Source organism: Dicentrarchus labrax, unplaced genomic scaffold, assembly GCF_905237075.1.
Source record: "Dicentrarchus labrax unplaced genomic scaffold, dlabrax2021, whole genome shotgun sequence".
Classification (NCBI taxonomy): domain Eukaryota; kingdom Metazoa; phylum Chordata; class Actinopteri; family Moronidae; genus Dicentrarchus; species Dicentrarchus labrax.
This window is the reverse complement of record NW_026136701.1, coordinates 19,311,209-19,332,788: the sequence shown is the minus strand read 5'-3', so window position 1 is coordinate 19,332,788 and position 21,580 is coordinate 19,311,209. Positions and strand designations below refer to the sequence as shown.

At 40.3% G+C, this 21,580-nt stretch overlaps 2 protein-coding genes and 1 long non-coding RNA gene across 7 annotated transcripts; 2 read left to right on the top strand and 1 right to left on the bottom strand.

The window, feature by feature from the left end:
• The first annotated feature begins 284 nt into the window (after positions 1–284).
• klf2b (Kruppel-like factor 2b) lies at positions 285–2,826 on the top strand. The gene is made up of 3 exons (XM_051378036.1): positions 285–644; positions 955–1,867; positions 2,005–2,826. The coding sequence occupies exons 1-3, from the start codon at positions 573–575 to the stop codon at positions 2,178–2,180; spliced, it is 1,161 nt and encodes a 386-aa protein (XP_051233996.1). The 5' UTR covers positions 285–572; the 3' UTR covers positions 2,181–2,826.
• Positions 2,827–4,017: 1,191 nt separating this feature from the next.
• Positions 4,018–20,699, bottom strand: LOC127349574 (epidermal growth factor receptor substrate 15-like 1). 5 transcript variants are annotated; one of them, XM_051375498.1, is made up of 25 exons: positions 20,582–20,699; positions 20,104–20,145; positions 19,886–19,975; positions 19,743–19,790; positions 19,549–19,644; positions 19,281–19,346; positions 19,064–19,189; positions 18,885–18,944; positions 18,511–18,774; positions 16,709–16,866; positions 16,030–16,195; positions 15,736–15,798; positions 14,435–14,520; positions 13,535–13,607; positions 13,103–13,264; positions 12,612–12,809; positions 11,831–11,995; positions 11,336–11,444; positions 10,902–11,038; positions 10,537–10,597; positions 9,015–9,100; positions 8,688–8,751; positions 7,062–7,195; positions 6,291–6,307; positions 4,018–5,816 (listed from the first exon to the last, which is right to left on the bottom strand). In XM_051375498.1, exons 1-25 carry the CDS (start codon positions 20,606–20,608, stop codon positions 5,747–5,749), a joined length of 2,568 nt encoding a protein of 855 aa, XP_051231458.1. In that variant the 5' UTR covers positions 20,609–20,699; the 3' UTR covers positions 4,018–5,746. The 5 variants fall into 5 exon arrangements, with proteins under 5 accessions (XP_051231458.1, XP_051231430.1, XP_051231620.1 ...); XM_051375470.1 differs by lacking the exon at positions 6,291–6,307; XM_051375660.1 differs by lacking the exon at positions 7,062–7,195.
• LOC127351915 (uncharacterized) lies at positions 16,018–21,562 on the top strand. Its single transcript, XR_007880996.1, has 3 exons — positions 16,018–16,159; positions 17,135–17,170; positions 21,297–21,562. It is a non-coding gene; the product is annotated as an uncharacterized LOC127351915 (long non-coding RNA).
• The last annotated feature ends 18 nt before the right edge of the window (positions 21,563–21,580 follow it).

Below are 21,580 nucleotides of genomic sequence, written 5' to 3'. Positions count from 1 at the left end.
CTGTTCATCAAAAAAGCCATATCTCCTTTTGTGTCGTGATGATTAACTGAACTACGGACAGCCTTTATATTAAGTTGTTGGTGCGGCTTGGCCTCAGGCGCTTTCTGTCATTAGGCTTGTTCTTTTCAGCATATTACGTAAGTATCTATGGTTGCTATATTGTCCCTGTGTTTGTAATCTGCCAGCAACTTTTTTCCAACTCTAGGCCAAGCTCAGGTGGGCTGGTCTGCGAGTGTTTGCGTCAGCCTGTGGGGGAGGTCCTGCACTTTATAGGCTCCTCTGCGCTGCCCTGCCTGTCACACAGCGCACTGAACTCACTGCCTCAAGTTGCCTCTTTATAAAGCGCTAAATTTACCAAACTTTACGCATTTCCTGAGCTCTCACAATTGGCCAGGCACACTCTGGTTAGAGGGTTATAAGGTTCGGAGGACCTCCTACCACTTTTAAACTTGTTCATGTCTTTCGAGCGCAGCTGTGGAGAGGTGACAGAGAGATAGACGCACAGACTGTGGTGCGGCTGCCGCTCAACACGACGCGACTTTGACAAGAGATAGTTATTATTTCACCAAACGATGGCCTTATCCGGAGTGATGCTACCGTCTTTTTCGACATTCTCAAACCAAAGGGAAAAAACCTGGGAAAACGTAAGTTGAAAAAGTTATCTTTATTTTGTTTTAAAGTCTCTGGAGTTGATTTGATTTAGATATCACTTTGTTCCAGCTCTTTTCATCATGATGGTAATATTAATATCTTGTAAAACTGCAAGAACAAATTTATTTGATTTAGCAAAACAAGAAAAATATTTGCATTTGTTTTATTTTAAGAAAATATGAGTAGTTACAAGTAATTCAGTAATTAATTGTCTAGTTGGATATCATCTGCAATCTCTCAATACTTTATTTTACAGTAACATTGTTCTTATCATATCTAATTATTTTTTATTTATTCTTTCAGAGGTGGAAAGCAGATATGGACAAACTTGTCTCCAGCAGCTGCTCCATGCTTGAAATGGTACAAAACCTGGACAATCACAGCAAAAAGGACGACGAGGATCTGAGTAATTATTTGGATCTGGATTTTATTCTCGCCAACACAACTGGCTCAGACAGCGCGGCGGAATATGTGGGCACAGTTGACCACAGCATGTACACGACGGGAAACTCGGTGCCATCCTACCCAGCAGACGACCACCGCTCCCCGCCGCCCCCGTATGGCGCCAGCCTCATGACAGAGCTGCTCCGCACCGAAGGAACCAACAACTATGGCATTACGCGCAACCCCGGTGTTCAGGGGAGATTTTATGTCAACACGGTGCATTTTCCCCGCCAGGACAACATCAAAGTGGAGCCACCCATGGACGGTTATGGCCCCGTGTTGGGCATGGTGCCCCAAAGCTGCAGCAAAATCAAGCAAGAAGGGAACGTTTCGTGCATGATGTCCTTCGAGCAGCCCCGGGTGGCCATCTCCCCACGGGCAGCCAGCAACATGACCCCACCTCTAAGCCCCGATGACCAGGGAGCTTCGGACTGCCAGGCACAGCTGTGCCAGCCCATGAACTTCTCACAGAAGTATCACGCACAGGCGGCTTTCCCGCACCACCCTCAGGCTCCCCAGATGCAGATGTCCTACCACGCTCCGCACACTGCCTTTGGCATGTACGATGAAGGTCTCAGCCTACAGCCGGGCGCACAGAGGGTGATGCTCACACCGCCCTCATCTCCCCTCGAGTTGCTGGAGTCCAAACCCAAGAGGGGACGGCGCACATGGCCGCGGAAGCGCACAGCCACGCACACCTGCACCTTCGCTGGCTGCGGAAAAACCTACACCAAGAGTTCACATCTGAAGGCACATCTCCGAACTCACACCGGTAAGTTTGAGCCCACATACATCATGATAAATAAGACTGCTTCTGTGCACAATTACGCACAGACACACATAGCTCAAAACCATGATCCCCCTTTCAGAACACAGCCTAATAATCTCTCATTTTCTCTGTCCTCGCAGGTGAGAAGCCGTACCACTGCAGCTGGGAAGGTTGTGGATGGAAATTTGCCCGTTCCGATGAGCTGACCCGTCATTTCCGCAAACACACAGGACACAGGCCCTTCCAGTGCCACCTGTGTGAACGCGCCTTCTCTAGGTCTGACCACCTGGCCCTTCACATGAAGAGACATATGTGAAGGAGCCCACATAAGGACTTAGGGTTCATGGGGCGGTGGGTTGTGTTATTTTTATTGTGATTCAACTGATGTATTTTTTATTTAAATTGTTCTCCACATGACCAAAGCCTTTTTATATAATATTGAATTAAGAAGTTTTACTGTTATTACGTAGCTGGTACTACTTTGGTTCTATAAAAGCTTTAGAAAAGCTTTGTTTGCTTTAGAGCAGGCAGACCAAGAAAGGGCTGGCCCTGTATATACTACTCTTCTTTGACAGAACTGGAATGCTGTGTTTGACACAAAAGTGCCTTTCTATGACTGTGCTACTGTAAAACTATCCATGACAGAACGACATGGCCACAAAATAGTACATGATCTTGTTGACAGGAGTGACATGCACATGCAGTTGCCTAACATGTGCAAAGACAATGTTTTATTTAAACTGCCTCAACGTCTGAAAGGCCTGAACTGTTTTATTTTATTGCTTTCTACTATTTGGATGTTGTGCCTTCTTGCGTGTGAAACTCTCCGATCCAGCCCCCTCTGTTCACCCTCAGGGCTTGATGTCCTGTGCATTATTTTCACTTAAATTTATATAAATATGTACATGGATTTTATACTGTAAAATGTATTTATTGTAAATATTAAAAACAATGAAACTGGATATTTGACTGCTGAACTCTTTGCTTTTCATGCATGCTTACTCGTTCTAGGTACATCTTGTTCACACATTTAGTTTAATGAACCATAGCCACTCAACGACAGGTTTCATACTGTTCTTACAACCAGTCCAAGTAGGTGCAGTAAACCTGCAGACCATCAGCTCAGTTACACTTAACAGGTTATACATGTTGCCATTGTATACCAATTTTAATTTAAAACATGGGCACTTGATTTCCACTGTGATGTTTTGCAGCTGCAAGACAGAGAAGGGCAGCCGCTTGTGGGCTTAGCCTATAAATACAAACACTCCATTTCCATAATTACAGAGTGAGCCAGGAGCCGTCTGGACAGAGGGGCACAGCAAACCCTCATCAGGGAGCCCTTAGACTCCCTTTATGATGGGTAGAAATTATAGTAGGACATCAAAGGGCCTTAATACTACAATTACACACAGTCACTCTGCACTATAGTTTCAAAGTATCCGAGTCCGTGCAGATCATGTCTGCATGGTGTCAGTAAGCATTTGTTTCTTCTGCAACAAAGGCATGCATTGAGTTGCTATATCAAAGCCAGATGGCATTTATAAAAGTATATCAATATTAAACATTTTCTTTCAAATACATGGTAGGCGATCGACACAATACTCTTCTTTCTGTTGCATTTTGACATTTTAAAAATATACTTTTGATAAAACCACACCTCATGCAAAAGTGGTGTCACACAGTTCCAGTTATCTTATATCTTCACCATTGGCAGTAAAATGCACACGCTAAATGTGAGATGTGTTGATCAACACTTTACTAGAATTTATCATATTTAAAAAAGAGGAAGTACACACTGGGTAAAAAATATCTTCAGTGGTAGATGCAAATGTATCACTCTCATTTCACTTTTTTTGTTCCAATATCAATGCAGAACTACATGATGTAAACAATCTATATTAGATCCATTTTAGTGGAACACTGTACTGTACGTTTTTTTAAAAGTATGACAGTAAGACCTAAGAATAGAATTGACCAATGTCCTTCCTTCACAACACGTCATCTCTGTACAATGCTGGGCCAACGCATGCCACTTCTATATTCATCGCTGATGCATTTATTGTACAATCATGACCTGCTGTGGCATGTAGCTGGCTGACTTCTTTCTGCAGTTGTTGTTAAACATTTTATTAAAAAGGACAAGACTTACCTTGTTCCAGGAATGTTAAAAATCACTTTTATTCAATTAAAAGTCATTATGGTTTTGAGCAACGTTTTTATGATAACATACATACTGTGCAATATTACACGTTACAATGCTGATATGTTGATAAATAAGGCGATGCCACTCTGTATATGTCCAGTAAGCTCTGGAATATACAGTGCATACATTATGTGCCGAATAAACCTGATTAGTGTTAGATAATTACAATGATGCAATATTTCAAGGCATTTTTAACAAATGTCCTTCAACTGGATCGTGAGACATTAATGAACAGAGAAAAAGAAAATCCACAGACAAATAAAGAGATCCAATGGTTGATTTGAGTGTTGAGAGAAATGTAAAAAATTAGAAGCAGATGCCACGTGTATCAGTGGTAGTGTGAAGAGGTAAAAAGAACAAAGCTATGTGTAACAGCACCAGTATAAACAATGTAGGTTTACACTATTTCCATTTTATAGAGGCTTTTAGTTGTATGGGAGTGCAAGTTGTTTTTTGGGCATTACAACTAGGCAACCAATGATAAACCATCTGACAAACACAAGCTGTTGACATCAGCGTGATAGTGCAACAGCGCTCCAGGTCAACTGATCCTTGTTTATAAGGAAGGAAGAACTCAGTGATTATCGCCAGCATCTTAATTATTGTAAATACAAGAGGCGAGCGACGATTTGGGGCTGAATCACATTTAACCAAAGCAATGTTAGAACTAAAATGCTTATGAAGGATTCCCAAAACATCATATTTCTACTTTGACATGTATATCCCTGTTGAGGATTTAATTATATTGAAATATGTATTCACTCCATGTACTTTCAGGCCATAAATAGTCAATACGCAGGCATAAATGGCATGAAACACTTAAGTAACAGTTGAAATAAAAATCGAAATCATGCCATGATGATCTGATCACTAAGCTCCAGTCCTTTAGGTTTTTTTTTTTTCTTAAAGATGGACTCTTCCTACGGCTTGTACATAAAACCATAATCTAATAATATTTACAGTACATGAAGGAGTTTCTTCACAAAACCCAAAAAACATTTGAAATTGGACAAACTCAACCATAAGCCAACCGAGTAGTTAGTGAATATGGTTTGACTTTCAATATGATTTTTTTTTTTTGAGTAGTTAAAGGTATATAAAACAGTTTATACAGCGCATCTTACAAGTAATTCATACACCCAATATTCATTACTTTTGAATATAAATAAAACAGTAAAATATAGTTAAAAGGTTATTATTTTCTTGCAACAGAAAGGTTTTTGGATAAGTCAGGGTGATTAGCCATAACAAGATATCTAGAAAGATATAGGTTGTAGTTGGGTACCCTGCTGGTTCGGGTTGCGTTAAATCGCTATGTTCCTGCAGGATGAAGCCAGGCTTAAATCAAGTGGCTCCGTATTGTCCCTGATTATAGTTGCCATGTAGTTTGGGAGCAATGAACCTTAACTGGTTGCTAAATGTGGAGTCATTTGACATGAGTCCAGTCATGGTTGGAGAATCACTGGTCTCTTACACAAATTGGTAACAGGGGATGCTAGTCATGTCAGGCCAGTGTCAGTGCTGTTGTCATAAGCCTGCGGACGGATGGAGGACTGTAAGACAGAAGGAGGACTAAAAGCTGTGGTGGGGCATGCCTGGTCAGGAGCTGGGCATGTTGGCCCTGCTGAGAGCGATGGCCAGCTCCAGGTCCTGCTGCTCCTGGAGCCGCAACCTCCTTAGCCTCTCCTGCTCCTCACGCTCGCTTTCCCTCTTGGCCCACTCGAGCTGCTGGTTCTCACTTCCAAACTAAAGCAGAGAAACAAACATTAGATGTGGACAAAAACACAGAGACGCAGGCTGAAATGTCCACACAAATAGAGAGAAGTCACTGGGCGAAAGCAATACGTAAAACTAACGGTGGATGCAAATCAAAAATCAAATGTATCTAATTAGACAGAACGTCGAGAACTACGCCAAACATTACTAGCGTAATATGAAAAAAACAAATGCAAAAAATAGACATTTAAATTCACTTGGACGTCACAAACAAAGCCAAAGCAAAACTAAAACTAAAAAGATTCCTACAAATTACACAGTGATATACTAGTGCCATAAATTACTGGTCACATATTTCCTGTAAACATCCAGTGCTTGGATCAATGTGACTAGGATTATTTATTGAGAATAATCGTGCTTATGAATCACCGTACTGAGATTATGCAGTGCGGACAGGTTTTTTACATGCAAAGGATTGACCACCACACCCTAGTACGGTCTTACCTTGGAATATTCAGATCCTGGCAGAAAAACAAAAATTACAATACAGAGCTCCATATGAAAAAAACTCAGATCCCATTCATAAGTGTCATGCTGGCATGAAGGATCAATTAAATTCATGGCATGTCAAATGATACAAACCAGACACAAAAAGCTGCCATGCATAACTTCTCCACTTGAGAGCAGGCTCAGCCGTTAGTCTATACACGATGGCAAAGAAGCGGAAGACGGAGGACAAAGAGGAAGATTTACTCTGTTGTGCTTTGCTTTGAGGCATATCATGCTTTGACAGCAAATAAGCCTTTAGCTTGTACTTCAAGACTTGAAAAATGCTCCTTGAGTGCTACCTGACCAGGCAAGTTCACCAACTCGCTGAGTAAAAGTCTATAAATCCTGACTTCCTTTCAAAGGCTGAAGATAGAGACAACAGAAAGCATGCAAAAGTCCCTTAACAAGGCAGACGGAGGCAGCAATCGACAAAGATAGACACATCTATGGGGACTGTCCAATTCAGGCATAGAAACACTATTTCCATCCACATCAAGCCCGTAAAAAGTTCTACGCTGTTCTGTCAGTTGTTAGTCAACAGCCAGTGAGCATGCCAGTTCTGCTTAAGTCATGGTGTGAGGGAAAGTTAACAGAATGAGGCCCTGTGAAAGAGAGCTGACACCTTCAAGCCTTCAGCTCTACAATCTGAAGACTGAGATCATGAGATCAGCTCATGCAGACAAAGGTACTTGACTCAATACAAAACTGTAAGCAGACTACACTTACAAAACCAAAATCTGCAAAACCCACAGGGCAGTCTGTGGATGTTTTACTCGAGTGTGTCACAACAAAAGAGTCTTTACTGTCTGCTGTGGAGCAAACGTTCTGGAACGGCTCTGATGCAGTCAAACTGAGCATACCTATTGGAGAAGGAAGACGTTTAAATAAATACCAAATCCATGTAAGATAACACACTTAAGTGCCTTCACTTCAGTTGTTAACAACTAGTACCCCCGTGGGAAAATATGCTCAAATTTTAAAGGCTAATGTGTAATATTGTGTTGCTAAATTTTCACAGGAAGCCAACTGCTTAAAGCTGGCTTGCAAAGTAGTTACCCAGGGGAAAGGGATATTGGTTCAAAAAAGGTGTTAACCACATTTTTTGAGTAAGGCTCACTGATGCATTGAAGCTTAACAAGCAAAGTGTGGCTTTTTTGGAACACACAATTGTAAAAGACAGACACACCCTTGTCTACAGTAAGCTTTGAACACATTTCCTATTTTGATGGCATTATGTGGCCATGATTATTCATCTGTCGAACACCAACGCCACACTAGCAGCCTCTGCAAATTGCGGGGTTTCTAGCAAACAAACGCCTCCACTACCAAAAAAAAACAGTAGCAATTCCAATTTTAAATACAGTGGGTTTAAATATTTCTCTTAAAAAAAACAACTTATGTGTTAAACTTGTTTACAAATGCCTGAAAAGTTGCTGCAACACAGCATGTAAGTAAGAGGCTATATTTATATTTATATAGCCATTTTACTCAACGCAGGTTTTACCAGTGATACTAATTAAGGTTCAGGTCAAGCAGAGTCAGGGTTCTGATATTTTGCATGTTGGCATGGCTCACTGGAAAGTCTATGCTCACTAAATGGAACAGAACCTTAATTAGTACCATTGGTAACACCTGTGATTACCATACTATTTTATGTCAAAATGGCTGATGTGAAAAAGGTCCGTTGTCCCTGGGATGCAGACATTCAGAGCAGCTCATGACTTTAAGAGTGGGCTTCTCACTTCCTCATTATGTATGAGGCACAACTCAGGAGCTAGCTCACTGGCTAACAGTAGCCACTCATCTCTACACCTCACTGTGTGGTAAAGCAAAGGGGAAGACCAACTTTCTCACGCTGTGGCTTCTGCTAAAAGAATAACTGCAAGGTCACAGCGGAAGGGCACATTCTGGGCATGGCCTGTGGGTGATAGGTTGCCGTGTGAACATACACACAAAACAAGATGAACATGAGGTTAAATGCATCCAAAAAGGCATAGCACTCTAAAGCTTTTATGCTGCTGTACCTCTAACAACAGCTTTCCTGTTTACAACCTCAAAAGAAGAAATTACTTTCTCTGCACCCTCACAGCTCAACAGGGAAGTTGTTTTTTTCCACATGTTATCAGGGCACAAATGTCAGTCACAATGACTGCAAAATGTATCATTACATTTCTGTGACATCTGCGATAACATTGGCATGATAAATACTATTGATTTTAAACTGGTTTTACACCAACATTACATGCTTATTACAAAAATCACTCACTGAACTATTAATGTCAAGTGAAGCTTCAAGTACAGTCTCACACACACTCACACATACACATATAAATATATAAAGTCAGGGATTACCATATGGAGGTGCAGGCCGGTTAGGCACATTTTTCTTTGACGGGAGCACAGGGTTGTCCGACTTCTGTTCACACACAAGGGAAAAGACAAAACAAATCTTTCAACTATCACACAAAATGATGACTCCAACAGAAATGTCAGCCAAAATATAAAGCTTCTGGCCTCATACCAGAGAGACTGTTTTCATAAATGTGATAAATTGGCAGAAAAATAAAGAAATAACTGTTGATGAGAGTAAAAATAACAACAAAGCTTTCTACAGCTTAAGTGGAAAATGATGCTTTATGGTGGAACTGATTCATAACTCCAAGAGTCTCCAGAGCGTACCTTTGACATTTGACTAAAGTCGGCAAATCCATCCCCCTTGCTTCCAAAAGAGTTGCTTCCAAAGGGGTCCGCTGTCCCAAACACATCTGTGACAAGAGTACATTGAAATGCATCTGGAACATTTGAATACGTTTATGGAAAGAGCCAGAAACTATAATGAAGTTCAGCCCCAAACCACATATTCATCTCTGCATCTTGCACTTTCTGAAAGGGCCTGCATGCTATTTTCAGAGAGGGGAATGTGGCATGACCATTTAATTTTCCATGACATTTCGCAAAAAACCTAGAAAGCAGAGGTTTTGTTTAACCTGACGTATGCATCTGATCAGCTAATTAAAGGCGTCAGTTGGCATACTGTTAACCAGAACTGTGCCCGGGTTGTTTTGAAGCTCAGTGGTATGCCGTCTAATGAAAAAAACAGCAAACTGCAGATGGTTACAGTGAAAAAACAAAACATTGTAATAGAATATGTTTGTTGTAAGAGTGCAACCACAAGAGACCCCATTCATGTGAAGTACGTAGTGTTTTCTTTTACGCACAGTAACTCAGCTCAGCCCTACAGTTGCCTCTGTGTTCCTCTGAAGGTGTGTTGCATGGGAGAGCATCGACCAGAGGTGGCCACTAACTTAAAACAACTTCCGTACCGAATGAGGCAGAACAGTTCAATGGCAGCAGATATAAAGACAGGACAGAAGCAGCAGAGAACTGGTTAAAGGAGTGGCAGTGTATTCTAGTAGAGCAGGACCAGCAGTCACAGAGTTTCTGTTATGTTTGGCTTTTGCAAGCCTCCTGTTTTTCCAGGGTAGGGGGGAGTATTTTTAGTTGGCCAGTAGTTAAATGCGTAGGTACTCGACTAAAAATAGCCCTAAACCACAGGAAAAATTGAAGCCACAGTGAGTAAAAATTGTTTGCCCCTAATGCCCCAAAAAAATAACACCTAAATCTAACACGTCACCCAGAATGGCAAAGAATGACTCTTTGAGATGTGTTTCACAACTAGAACGCTCAGTTAATAGATTCATATTCTGGGAAATCTGCACATATTTAGCACTGGGATGACTGCGCTTATTTCATTTTAAGTCACAAATGGCGAGAAGTCAACACACAGTAATAAAAAAAAAGGTATATAAATAGATGGTTAGAAAGATACTCCACAACAACAGCAAAAATTAGGTCACAATTATAATATAGATTAAGTCAAGTAGAAAACAATAAGTAGACATTTGTAAATAAAATCAATAGCGATCTGACACTGATAATTTCTACGGCAGTGCAATAAGAGAGGAAAATATACCCTCTACATCTTCAACATGACTGAAAAGAACAAATAAAAACACTGATTCTTTGTCAACTACTTTTTACAGTAACAATATAGAAAATAGGAAAAACTATAATTTGGTAAACTGAGAAACCTTATGACTATTGGCAAAATTATATAAAGATAAGAAGTCCAGAAATGAAAGTGTTTTGACAAAAATCTCTATGTCCCGACACCCTATGATGCTTGTGACCAGTCACGTACCTGAATCCTTTGGTTTGGGGCTGTTTGATGTGAAAGGGTCACCCCTGCTGAAGGCACTTGGCTGAGAAAAACAAAGAAGCAAAGCACAAGTACAGTAAGAAAGCTATTCAAATGACCGTGTTTAAAATACACACACAGACAAAGACCACGTCAGCATAACCACTAGAAATCTCTCTTTGTAGTAGGGGTTTGCTTTTCCAGTTATCTACAATAGTGAAGACATGTCAGCGCTTGTTTCTGTTTATTGTTATCCATCTAATTTTGAACATTGGTTTTGTCACAGTATTGTATTGCTCACAAAAGAACAATAATCAGTACTTCCAACAAACATCATTTGAGTGGTAAAGAGAAGAAGTGTGCGATACCTTGGCTGGCGGTGTGGGTTTTCTACCGAAGGGGTCTGAGGATCCAAACAGGTCTGTCTTGTCTGTTCTCTTAAAAAAATCTTCAGGTGCGGTGCCTTTGAAGGGGTCACTTTCTTTGAAAGGATCTCCAAATGGATCTAGAAAAAGGATAAGAAAGTGAAAAGACAGCATGGCTAGGTATGGACTTCAATCATCTCCGGCCTCTAAAAAGAAATAATCTAAGACAACAGACTAGAAAAACTATACAACAATCATCCATTCCATTTCATTAAAGTTGGCATCTTTAGTGTAGGCATATTTCAGGTATTTAGTGGAAATGCTTATTCACAGGGGCACAGCATTAGTGCAGGTTATTACCAAGCAAGCAACAGCTGGCAGAGCAAAGAATAACATTGTAAAGTAAATGATGAAAAGATGCAAGAAGGTATTCAGACCTTTGAAGGGGTCGGACTTGAAGGGGTCCTCTGTCTGGAAAGGGTCTGCTGGAGGCTCTTTAGCACTGCTGTTGTTGAACATGGCTATCTTTGACTTGAAAGAATCGTCCTGATGAATGAATACAGAAAAACAGACCTTCTTTAAATGGTGACTATGTTACAGCAGAAAACAATGAGACAGCTATAAAAAGAGCATGTTCACTTTCTAAAGAGAGTGAAACAAATGTGGTATGGCATAAGGAAAATATTTTGTAACAAACGGGTTTCACCATATTTGCCTTTGCATTCATCTGAAACAAAGCAAATTAGGAGTAGGTGATATGAAAAGTGCTACTACTGAGATGGAGAGGTTTAAGCAGTTTTTTTCTTTTCTTTTTTCTTCATTTTAGGGGTTATGAATCAAAATCTGAACCAGGATCATTAGAAGGAAAGGCCAAATAAAGTTTATGAGTTCTAGGTTTAATTGTCATTGTCATATATTCATGATCTCCTCACCGCACTTCTGAAACCTCCGTTCTCCTTCTCAGCAAAACCTTCACTCAAGTCCGGCAGGTTGCTTAAGTTTCCTCCATTGATGTCGCTCAAAGCGCTGTTGTACTGCTCAATGGTTTTGGTCACCTCCTTTTGGCTGTCCTGGATCAACGACAGCTTACTCCGAGCCTAAAAGCACATAAAAGAAATAAAAGAGATTCAATAACGTATATAGATCTCTTAGGTCTCTATTGGTCTCTTCATAACAGGTTTCAAAGCTGTTCAATGATGGAAAATCTCCCACCTACAAATGTGTCACCATGGTCATAACAGGCCACTATGATATATTTTTGACTAAAATGATTTTCAAAGCAAACGCAGAATTGGCACATTATTGCCGGAATAGTAATGTATTTAGCAAAATTCTCATCTGTCATAGATTTACCTACACTAATTATGTAAGTAGTGGTTAGTGGTTTAGCTGATAAAAAAAAAAACGCTTAACCTTAACCACTATGATACAACAGTTTCACTTCAGTGTGATTCAAACTTGTGTGGTTCAGAGCTTGCTAAATACATTAGCACAAAGGTCATGGAGGAAAGTAAAACTACCGGTTCTAAAAGTGAGTTTGCTGTGTTATAAAAACCATCACAAGCAACACAAAACACTCCCACCTGCACAGGGAAGGCAGATTTATAATTGGATATCCAGAGCTTAATTTTCAAACTTCACAGACAATCTTTATGTCATACGATACTGAGTTTATCAGAAAGCTTACTGGCTTATTACTCTGCCCGCACTGACCTGGTTGATCTCTTCCTGAGTGGTTTTGAGTGACTTAATGATGCTGTCCAACTGAACACGACCAGAGAGCAGGCTCTGCTCCAGCTGGGCCTCCTCCTCCTGCAGCCGGCTCAGGTCCGCCTTGGTGCGGCTCAGCTCATCCTCCTGGCTCCGGAGGTCGGTCTCCTGAGAGCGGATCTGGCTCTGCATGGACGAGATCTGCAGGGTAGAAGCGGAAAAAGAGTAATATGTTTTATATTTGTAGCCACCCACATAAACCTTAACCTCAACTGGCCTCACTGTTTTCACACTATCTATTGACTGTTGACATCTGATTGATATCTGGTATCTCCAAAGATACCCAAACATTATCTGCTTGGCACAAAGGATTACAACACAACAAGATTACATCTGCTTGTGTATTACCATGTCACCAGGATACCAATACAAAACACAAAAGCATTTGTTGTTTCAATATATGGGTGCTGATCTAAATGAATCTAGTCTCTAACCATCTGGGACTCTTCCTGGCATTTCTGCTTGACATCGTTGAGCATTCCCTCTAGCTTGGAGCGCTGCTGGTCCATCTCCTCCAGACGTTCCTGGGCATCCTGCTTCTGTGACTCCAGGTCCTGCAGGCTGCTGCTCTCCCTGTCCAAGCCGTTCTGCATGTCCTGAGGGTCAAGGGTGTAGATCAGCAAGGGACTAGTGAGTACACAATGTCTAATGATTGCAACCCCTCCACAAACGTACAACACTTTAAAAATGGTTTAAATGGATTCCTAAGTTTGCTTTTTGTATAAACACTATGTGTTTTTAGGCTGTAGACCAGTCATATAAAAACATCTATTTGAACCTCTGAACTTCATATTGTTTCCAAGCACTAAGATGAACTGATATTTTAACCTTTAACAGACTTGAAAACTATTATAGCTCAGACTTACCTGAACTTCACTATTTTGATGTCTGATGACTTCTTCCTTTTCCCTGATCTCCTGCTCCAGAATGAATTTCTCTCTATAGGTGGACGACATGGGAGAAGACTAAGACTTAGTAAACAACAGTGTTATTACTTCATAACAAAGCCAATGTTGGCATTGTGTCCAATGACGTATCTGGTGTTCTTTTCTTAATACGCTTGAAAAAACAGACTGAAATCACATTAAAGAGATGCAACACTTGATGTTCAATTACTTGACACTATATAAATTGTCCTAATGTGGTAAACTTGAACAGGCATGGGCAACAAAAAAAAAGGTTCAAAGTGAGTTCAGCGTGATGTGGAGACAGCAGGATTTCCAGAGAAATAAACATTGAGGAAACACCCAAAAATCTGAACTGTTGTTGCAACACTCTGATCAGTATTCTTTCCATGACCATAGCCATAATATGCAGACTTGAAGCACTAAAAGTAAACTGTAATATTTAGTCAGTGTAGGCCGCCCCTAATAATTGTATATACTGTCTCCAGGTCTGGAAAGGGTTTTACATTTACTCCAATTGACACTTTCTAAGAATGTAAGATAATCTAATTAATGTATTAGCATGATAACTGCAATAATCCAAGTATTGCCTCTAACTGTATAAAACATTATTTTAGTCCACATGTTAATGATGGGTCAGACTTTAAAATAAGCCTAAAGCAAGGCGTCATGGTCTCTCTCAGAGAATCTAATAAGAACATCTGGTTAAATAAAGGCTAACATTAATTGATCAAAATGTATCTAATAGTTAAAAAGAGCTTTGATCCTAAACATCACTTCACTGCAACCTCTCCTCCTTTTTTTTCCTCAGAGGAAGAGAAACAAAGCTGTCCTCCTGCTACTCAGAATGCAGGGGCTCACCTCTGCAGCTGAGCTATTTCCTGGCTGAGGTCATCCAGCTCTTTGATGCCCGTCAGCTCGGCCGACCCCGTGGAGCTGGTGCTGTCCTGAGGCGAGAGACAGACACAGACGAGTGAGAGAGGCGAGAGAAACGGAGGTAAGACAGTCTGATGGAACGTGGACGTAAGGGTGACAGACGGTGTGAGAACAGAGATGACGAGACTGACAACGGCAGGTACAAAATGAGGATGTGAAAAATGGGATAAGATGAAATATGTTAAATTAGGGAAAGGGGACAAGAAGGAGGGAGAGAAGGGCGAGAGCAGAGGGGACACAAATGGTATGTAGGGGGGAGAGGGGAGCTCCCTGCTGATATGTCTAACAAAACAAAAGACACAGGAAGGAAACACAAACACCTTGCACAGCTAGGGAGGGAGCAAGAGTTCCAGACAATACATGAATGAGGAGAAATGAATAACTGACAAGAGAATACAAACAAATTTAACAGTACAGTGAAATCCAGCTTAAATGTCAATGTTTAATATATCAAGCCTTTTAACAAATTGAGTCTCAATAGAAAAAACAATGTCCTCTTCTTTAATATACCCTACACTTTCTCCATCCTTAATTTCTTTTTTTAACTTTCATGTTCAACCTCAAAAAGGGAACCATGTAACAGAGCTATTTGTTTGTAATGATAGTACTTGTGTAAGAGTTACAAAAGAACACGTATTTGTACTGTATTTCTTTGAAAACTCTTGCATCAATCTGCTCATAATAAACACAAAAGACCAGACTCTCTTTGATGTGGAAGGCTCGACTAGAGTCAATTAATATTGGTACTTGCCTGTTTGGAGTCAAATTTTGAATAATAATAATAATAATAATAATAATAATAATAATAAATATAATCATAATGTGAAAAAAAGCAGGAAAACTTTGTAATAGTTTGTCTTTTTTCAGACCTACAAGTTTTACTAGAATTAAATACACTATTAACTAACTACATTATAGCCGCACCTTAACATTGGTTGCTGTGGGAAAGCACTGATGATGAACTATCAGTAGGTGGCAGTGTTTGCTTTTAACACAGTTGAGTTCTATAAAACACAAATGTGAGGAAAATCCAAGGCATGAAAAATATGTTGTAATGGATAAACATGATCAAAGAAATCTTGTGTTCACCTTTGTTGGTGAAAATGAACTTGGAAACTAATACATAATACAAGGAACATGGTCCTGTTTACACCCAATGTTTCAGACTGAGACAGAATATAACAGAACAAAAGCGCCACCTCGTGACACAAAGCTCAACTACTCACTCTGCGCATATTAGCAAGTGCATCAAGGTCAGGTCTCACAGCGGACATAAGCCCTGCATAGCTCTGTTAGACAGGATAGAAGAGAACTCAAAAAAGCAGAAGCATAAAAAACTGTTTTGCAAGGCAAGGCTGGAAAGCCAGAAAGCAGAACTTCCTTTTAAAAATGCACATAGTGGCAAGAAAAAGACTTGTGAGGCACAGACGCAAGTGAAACTGTTGGCTTTGGAAGATAAGAAGAATTACAGTAAATAGGGCTACTGAAAAATGAAGCAGTAGGCTAAAGTCAGGACTCACAGGGCCCACCGCTGAAGCTGCAGTCCTTTCTGAAGGGGGAATCATGTCTGGGGTTAGTGTGGATGGAGGGTCTACACCTTTAGTGGTCTTCTGCTGGATCAGATACATGGCCAGAGAGAACTGCTCCCGGGTAAGCTTGCCTGTCTGTTTAGTGTCAGCAAGTCCCCTGCAGAGAGGAGGATGACTTCACTTAAAACATGAGATACTGTATTCTTTCTCATAATAATTATAATAATAATAATAATAATAACAGTAACAATAATCATCATCATTATAATCATCATCAACAACAAAAACAATATGCTCAAATTACAAACACGTGTAATACCTTGAACTGTCCACAAAGTGGAGCTATAGAGTTAAATATAATGAGAGTAGCTATGCATAGGCATGAGTGATTCAGTCTTATTCAGGTGCTCAAGTATGATGAAAAGCTCTTGTAAGATTGGTTCAATGGGAGTAATTTTTTTTTTATTGAAAAACAAAAAACTGCATATGCCACATATGAACTCTCAAATTAGTAAATGTGTTTCATAATTTGCTTGTTTTTTTCTTAAGTTGCAGTGCACTGGGCTTTCTTATCCAATGTAATATTCTCCTAATATGTGAAAAGTGTGTTGTAAAGTAATAAGTAAAACATCTGTAAATAAATATGCTTTGAAGTGAGCTGTGGTCTCACCATATCTGTGCCAGCATAGTCTGGGAGAGACTGGACAGCATGAAGATCTCTATGACCTCAGTTCCACTAACGAGGCCGTCACTGTCGGTGTCTGTTTTCTTGAAGAGTTCATCATACCTCTCCCTGTCGGCCACCGGTACTACCCAGTTTACCACTGCCTGGAAAGACATAATTTATGTGATTTTAGATGAGGGAAACACCATCTGCTAAGAGCAACAAAAAAAAAAAATATGTTTAACAACAACAGGTGGTAATTATGTATTATACTGAAAAGGGACTGTACCTGGTGACCAATGAGGAAAAAGGTTTACCATATATATACACACACAAACAAGTCTTGGCAAACACAGCTAAGAGTCCTACCCTGGATGAAAATGTACTGGCTTCATGATGATTTGTTTGTCAAATCTGAAATTTGTGTTCTAGGAAATCTGGTATGGACACGTGAACTTTACGCCTCGGGTAAGTTGCATAGGAAATCCTATGTCTGACAATTAAAATGAATGGGAAAAAATGGTAATGAGAAAGTGGCATAAGAAAGAATAAATCACAACAAGTGTCATGACAGCCACATGAGGTGATCAGGATCAAGTGTAAGCAGAGTCTTGCTTCCTTTCCCTTTCAAGGAAACCTGTTTCCCTTAAAGTCACGGGTGAAAAATCCCTGCAGCTATAAAAAGGCAGAGAGAAACACACCGGGCTGTGCACAATGCTCAAAACAATGTGGCAAAACAAGTCCGCCCGTTAGCAAAAGAAAAGAATCAATACATGAAATGCTGGTTTCAAGTCAGTCTCTGCCCTTGTGAAACTTACTTAGGGAGGAGCAAGTAAAACTAAATGTACTGATTTTTTTTCAAGAGTGATTGTGTTTCACTTTACAGCCACATTCAAAAAGTGACATTGTAATGCCTCCCAAGATTACCCTGGAGGACATGACACTGCACTGGGAGCAATTTCTTCTTTTTTTCTTTAACAAATTCAATATTACCTTTTATCAACTTTCCAAATTATATGTGAAAATATGATCATATCATGTTATAATCTCACAAAATGTTGTTGTTTAAATGAATTATTCTGAGCAAATACATTTTTTTGTTTGTTTTATTGTGCCCCATTGGCAGGGAATTCATAAACACATATAATACTTAATTTGGAGTTGATATTCCTTTGAGATGTGATACTGTATACATGAGTACCATCTCATTTGAAATTGGTACAAACACATCTGGCAGCAAGTAAAAATGCCATCTCAAGGATTATACATGAAATAAATATTATGGACAGGCTGTAATTTTCGTGCGAAGTCCAGAAAGACAGTTTTAATATTTGGACCAAGTGGACTGAGTACATTAAACCTATAAGGTCAGACTTGAGCTAACTTGATAGAATAAATGACATAAATATATATGAATATAATATGATTTATATTATTTCTATCACATCTAACAACACTTTAATCATTTTAAGTGAAAGCTTCACATGTTCAATTGTAAATCATTAAAGCTAATGTTCCTTATGGGTTAGTGCTGTGGTACTCTACCTGCAGTGGTGCTGATACTGTGTAATGTGAGATGAATGCTTTCCCAATGAAGATATCCTAACCTGCTCCATGCGTCAGTGAATGGGCTAAGTGTCACTTAGTGTCGCCTTGGTTCTATTTTTGTGAAATTTCACTCACTTTCTCCTCCTCCAACCTGCTAAAACTAAGTGTGGATATGTATGTCTGGCTATGTTAGACACATCAGCAGTCAACATGAGTTACTACATCAACACCTCAAGAGAAACACATGTGATGCGACATACCGGTGAGCTGGATTTAAAGGAGTGTTTTGGAGAGAGGTTGACGGTACTGGTGGTGAGGAGAGGGCTGCCCAGAGGAGGAGTGCTTCGCAAGGACTCCTTAAGAAGAGCTGCGCCACCCATAAGCCCGGACATAGCAGGCAGCACAGCCACAGCACCTGGCAGGGCACCTGCAAACTTCTTCCTTTTAGAAGGGGGGATGAGGGAAGTAGGTAAGGTGGTTGGAACAGGCTCCTTCTCCATTGCCCGATACACAAGATGCATGGCCTAGAAAGTGGGAAATCAGATCATTTATTGATTGACAATCAAGTATTAGCTTTCCCAGAATTACCCTGGAGTGACAGTACAACTTTAAGTAAACAGATGCACCAGCTTACCACTGTGAATTCATCTCTGTCCAACTGTCCATCTTTGTCGACATCACTTAGGTCCCAAATCTACAGAATCATTAAGTAAATGCCAAAATGAAGAAGATTTAGTTGCTTTGAATTGTTAACATTGGAATGTCAGGGGAAAGTGTTATGTGCTACATCACTTTAACATGTAATATCATCACCTTTCCTAACACATCCAGAGGTAGCTTGGAGTTGATCAAAACTGGCCTGACTTTATCACCAGAGAGGAGACCATTCACAGGGGACAGACTCTCAAATATACCCTCAAACTTCCCTTTTTCATCAGGCTGCGGAAGAAAAAAAACCTCAAGTTTAGGCGACAAGCTTGATTTTCTAATATCCTCAATAATTATTTATTACAAATACTCATCAACTCACCCTAATTCCCCACTGTGAGTCAGGTCCTGTTGTTGAAACATTTAATAATGGGCTGCTAGTGTCTTTCTGTAAAAGATCAGCAGAGGATGAGATACAAACAAGCAGAGAATAGTAACAACTGTATGAACAGGAGGAAAAACAGCTAGGGATGTATTCAATGTCCATTAATTTCTCATTTGAGCTACAGATGTTGTTTTTCTCCACCCACTGTCTTCCCTATCACGTCACCGGACACTGTAATTGTCAGTAGAGTCACTTCATCACTTACAAATTTGGGTGCAGCTAGGTTTTGGTTGAGGTTGTTGAGGCTGATATCATTTCCACACTGCGCTGACGCCACCAGTCTCAACGCTATGAAGAAACCCTACGAAAGAGGAAGAAAGCCAAGAAAATCCGTTTTTTTTTTAATGCACACATCAGCATCACCAACAACAGCCAATTTACATGGAAATGTAACGTTACCCGCTTATCCAAATAGCCTCTCCTTTCAGAATCTGCCAAATCCCAAATCTAAAAAACAATTTGAAGGGGGAAAAAAAACAGTTTAGATGCCATTAACTGGATATATAAGTTTTAATGTGTGTGTGCATGAGTTTTTGAACCACCTTCCCCAGTGTACTGTCCGACAGCCCTGACTTCTTAAGGAACTGAGCTGCATCTCCAGCAGATATTCTGCCTGTGTTTCCCGGATCCAGCTACAAAACAAAAACAAAAGCACAAAGTGGATGCAGCATGTGGATGGTTTTACCTTACAGATATTATTCAGCTGAGTAGAAACAGAAGAGCTGGAGGGGGGAATCACAGCAGCAACCCCAAACCTTACCTGCCTGTAATAGTTCTCATAGGCTGGGGTTCCGCTTGATAACTGCAGACAGGAGAGAAACACAACACCAGCTGTGTTACAAACCAGAGAGTGTCAGCTAGCACATACATTAAATTAGCTACGCTGTTCAGAGAGCTCAGAAATGGCTTTAACGCTAAGACAAGCAGCTGCAGCTCCTAGTTAACCACATTGTTGTGTTCACTTGTATCACCTTTGTTACTACGTTCCCTGCAATAGTAGCCTTCTTCCATTTAAACGTACAATAACTCTGCTATCCTTACTTAACCTAGCTTAGTGAACCATGTTAACTTCGCTCACAACGAAAGGTTTTTTGCTCATAACACGGTTCCTCTGGCTAATATTCACAACAGCTTATAAAGCAGTGAAGTGGTGAGACCACACAGCGACTGTCACTGTCACTTGATAACGACCAGTGTTTAAATTGGAGACTTTTTTCTGAGCTATTGAGAGTCTTTACCTGACTGAGAGTCATGAGCGCCGCCATATTTCCTGGTGTCTCGGGAGTGCGCACACGCCCCTTAACCGAGCGGGGACGAGCGGCGACAGATCTGAGGGAAACCGTGGTTCCGGTGGGTGTTTCCGTGCCCTCCCCGGTCACTATATGCAGGAGCACTGGGGAGTCAGCCAACTGTGAACCAAGCAGGGACTGATACTGAGATAACAGATGGTTAAAAGTGTATTGTTCTAGTCCTTAGCAGTGGGGAAAACCCCCATACGACCAGGCACAGGTGGTCCTCATCAAACTCACTGCTGTGTTTGTTAGTAGTTCTTTTTTATTTTGGTTCATAGACTTAATGTATTTTGTTCAAAGCTGAGCGTTCATGCCATTTTTCTTCCATATGAAAAACGTAAGGTTGGTATTCCTACACAGACCCCAGATGCACAGGGGGCCCTCAGGTTGACTGCCAGTTGTAATTTGATTTATTGCAATTTTGTGTAGGAATAATTTACTACTGTATCATAATATTAACTGCATCTTTTACCAAATCTTGAGGCCTTGTCTTGAAATCATATTTAAATCATTATATTTTTCTTATACGGTGCATATTCCTGTATAAACCAGTGTTTAATCAGATAAACCTGAAGTTTAGTAGTAGTATTCCAGCAGCAAGAGTAGGGTTTCTGGGGCTCTGGGCAAAATATAATAAAGCTGTGCTGTGTGTGTTGAACAGGACACCTAAAGGGAGGAAGCGGTTGGTCAACAGGGGCCCATGAAGTTTCCCCCCAGAGAAATGGTGAGAAAGAACCAATTTCAGAAATGGTATTTATTTGTTTATGCTTTACTTATTAGCTTGACTTTGCCACTGAACAAGACATTGCACTTTATAAGGTTTTTGTATTCAATCTGCAAAAACAGAACTTATTTAAAATTTTTATTACGTAGCAACTAATGTAAGTAAAAACCTTTTTGGATTAGCTTTTGGAATATGATGAAAAACATTTTTTTCTTATTGCT

Excerpts from the sequence above, each read along its gene's own strand:
- klf2b (XM_051378036.1), top strand. The coding sequence starts at position 573 with ATGGCCTTATCCGGAGTGATGCTACCGTCTTTTTCGACATTCTCAAAC. Across the intron at positions 645-954 it reads GGGAAAAAACCTGGGAAAAC|AGGTGGAAAGCAGATATGGA; the intron begins GTAAGTTGAAAA and ends TTATTCTTTCAG. Across the intron at positions 1,868-2,004 it reads ACATCTCCGAACTCACACCG|GTGAGAAGCCGTACCACTGC; the intron begins GTAAGTTTGAGC and ends CTGTCCTCGCAG.
- LOC127349574 (XM_051375470.1), bottom strand. The coding sequence starts at position 20,608 with ATGGCGGCGCTCATGACTCTCAGTCAG. Across the intron at positions 19,190-19,280 it reads ACTCACAGTGGGGAATTAGG|CCTGATGAAAAAGGGAAGTT; the intron begins GTGAGTTGATGA and ends TTTCTTCCGCAG. Across the intron at positions 13,608-14,434 it reads GAAATAGCTCAGCTGCAGAG|AGAGAAATTCATTCTGGAGC; the intron begins GTGAGCCCCTGC and ends GTCCACCTATAG.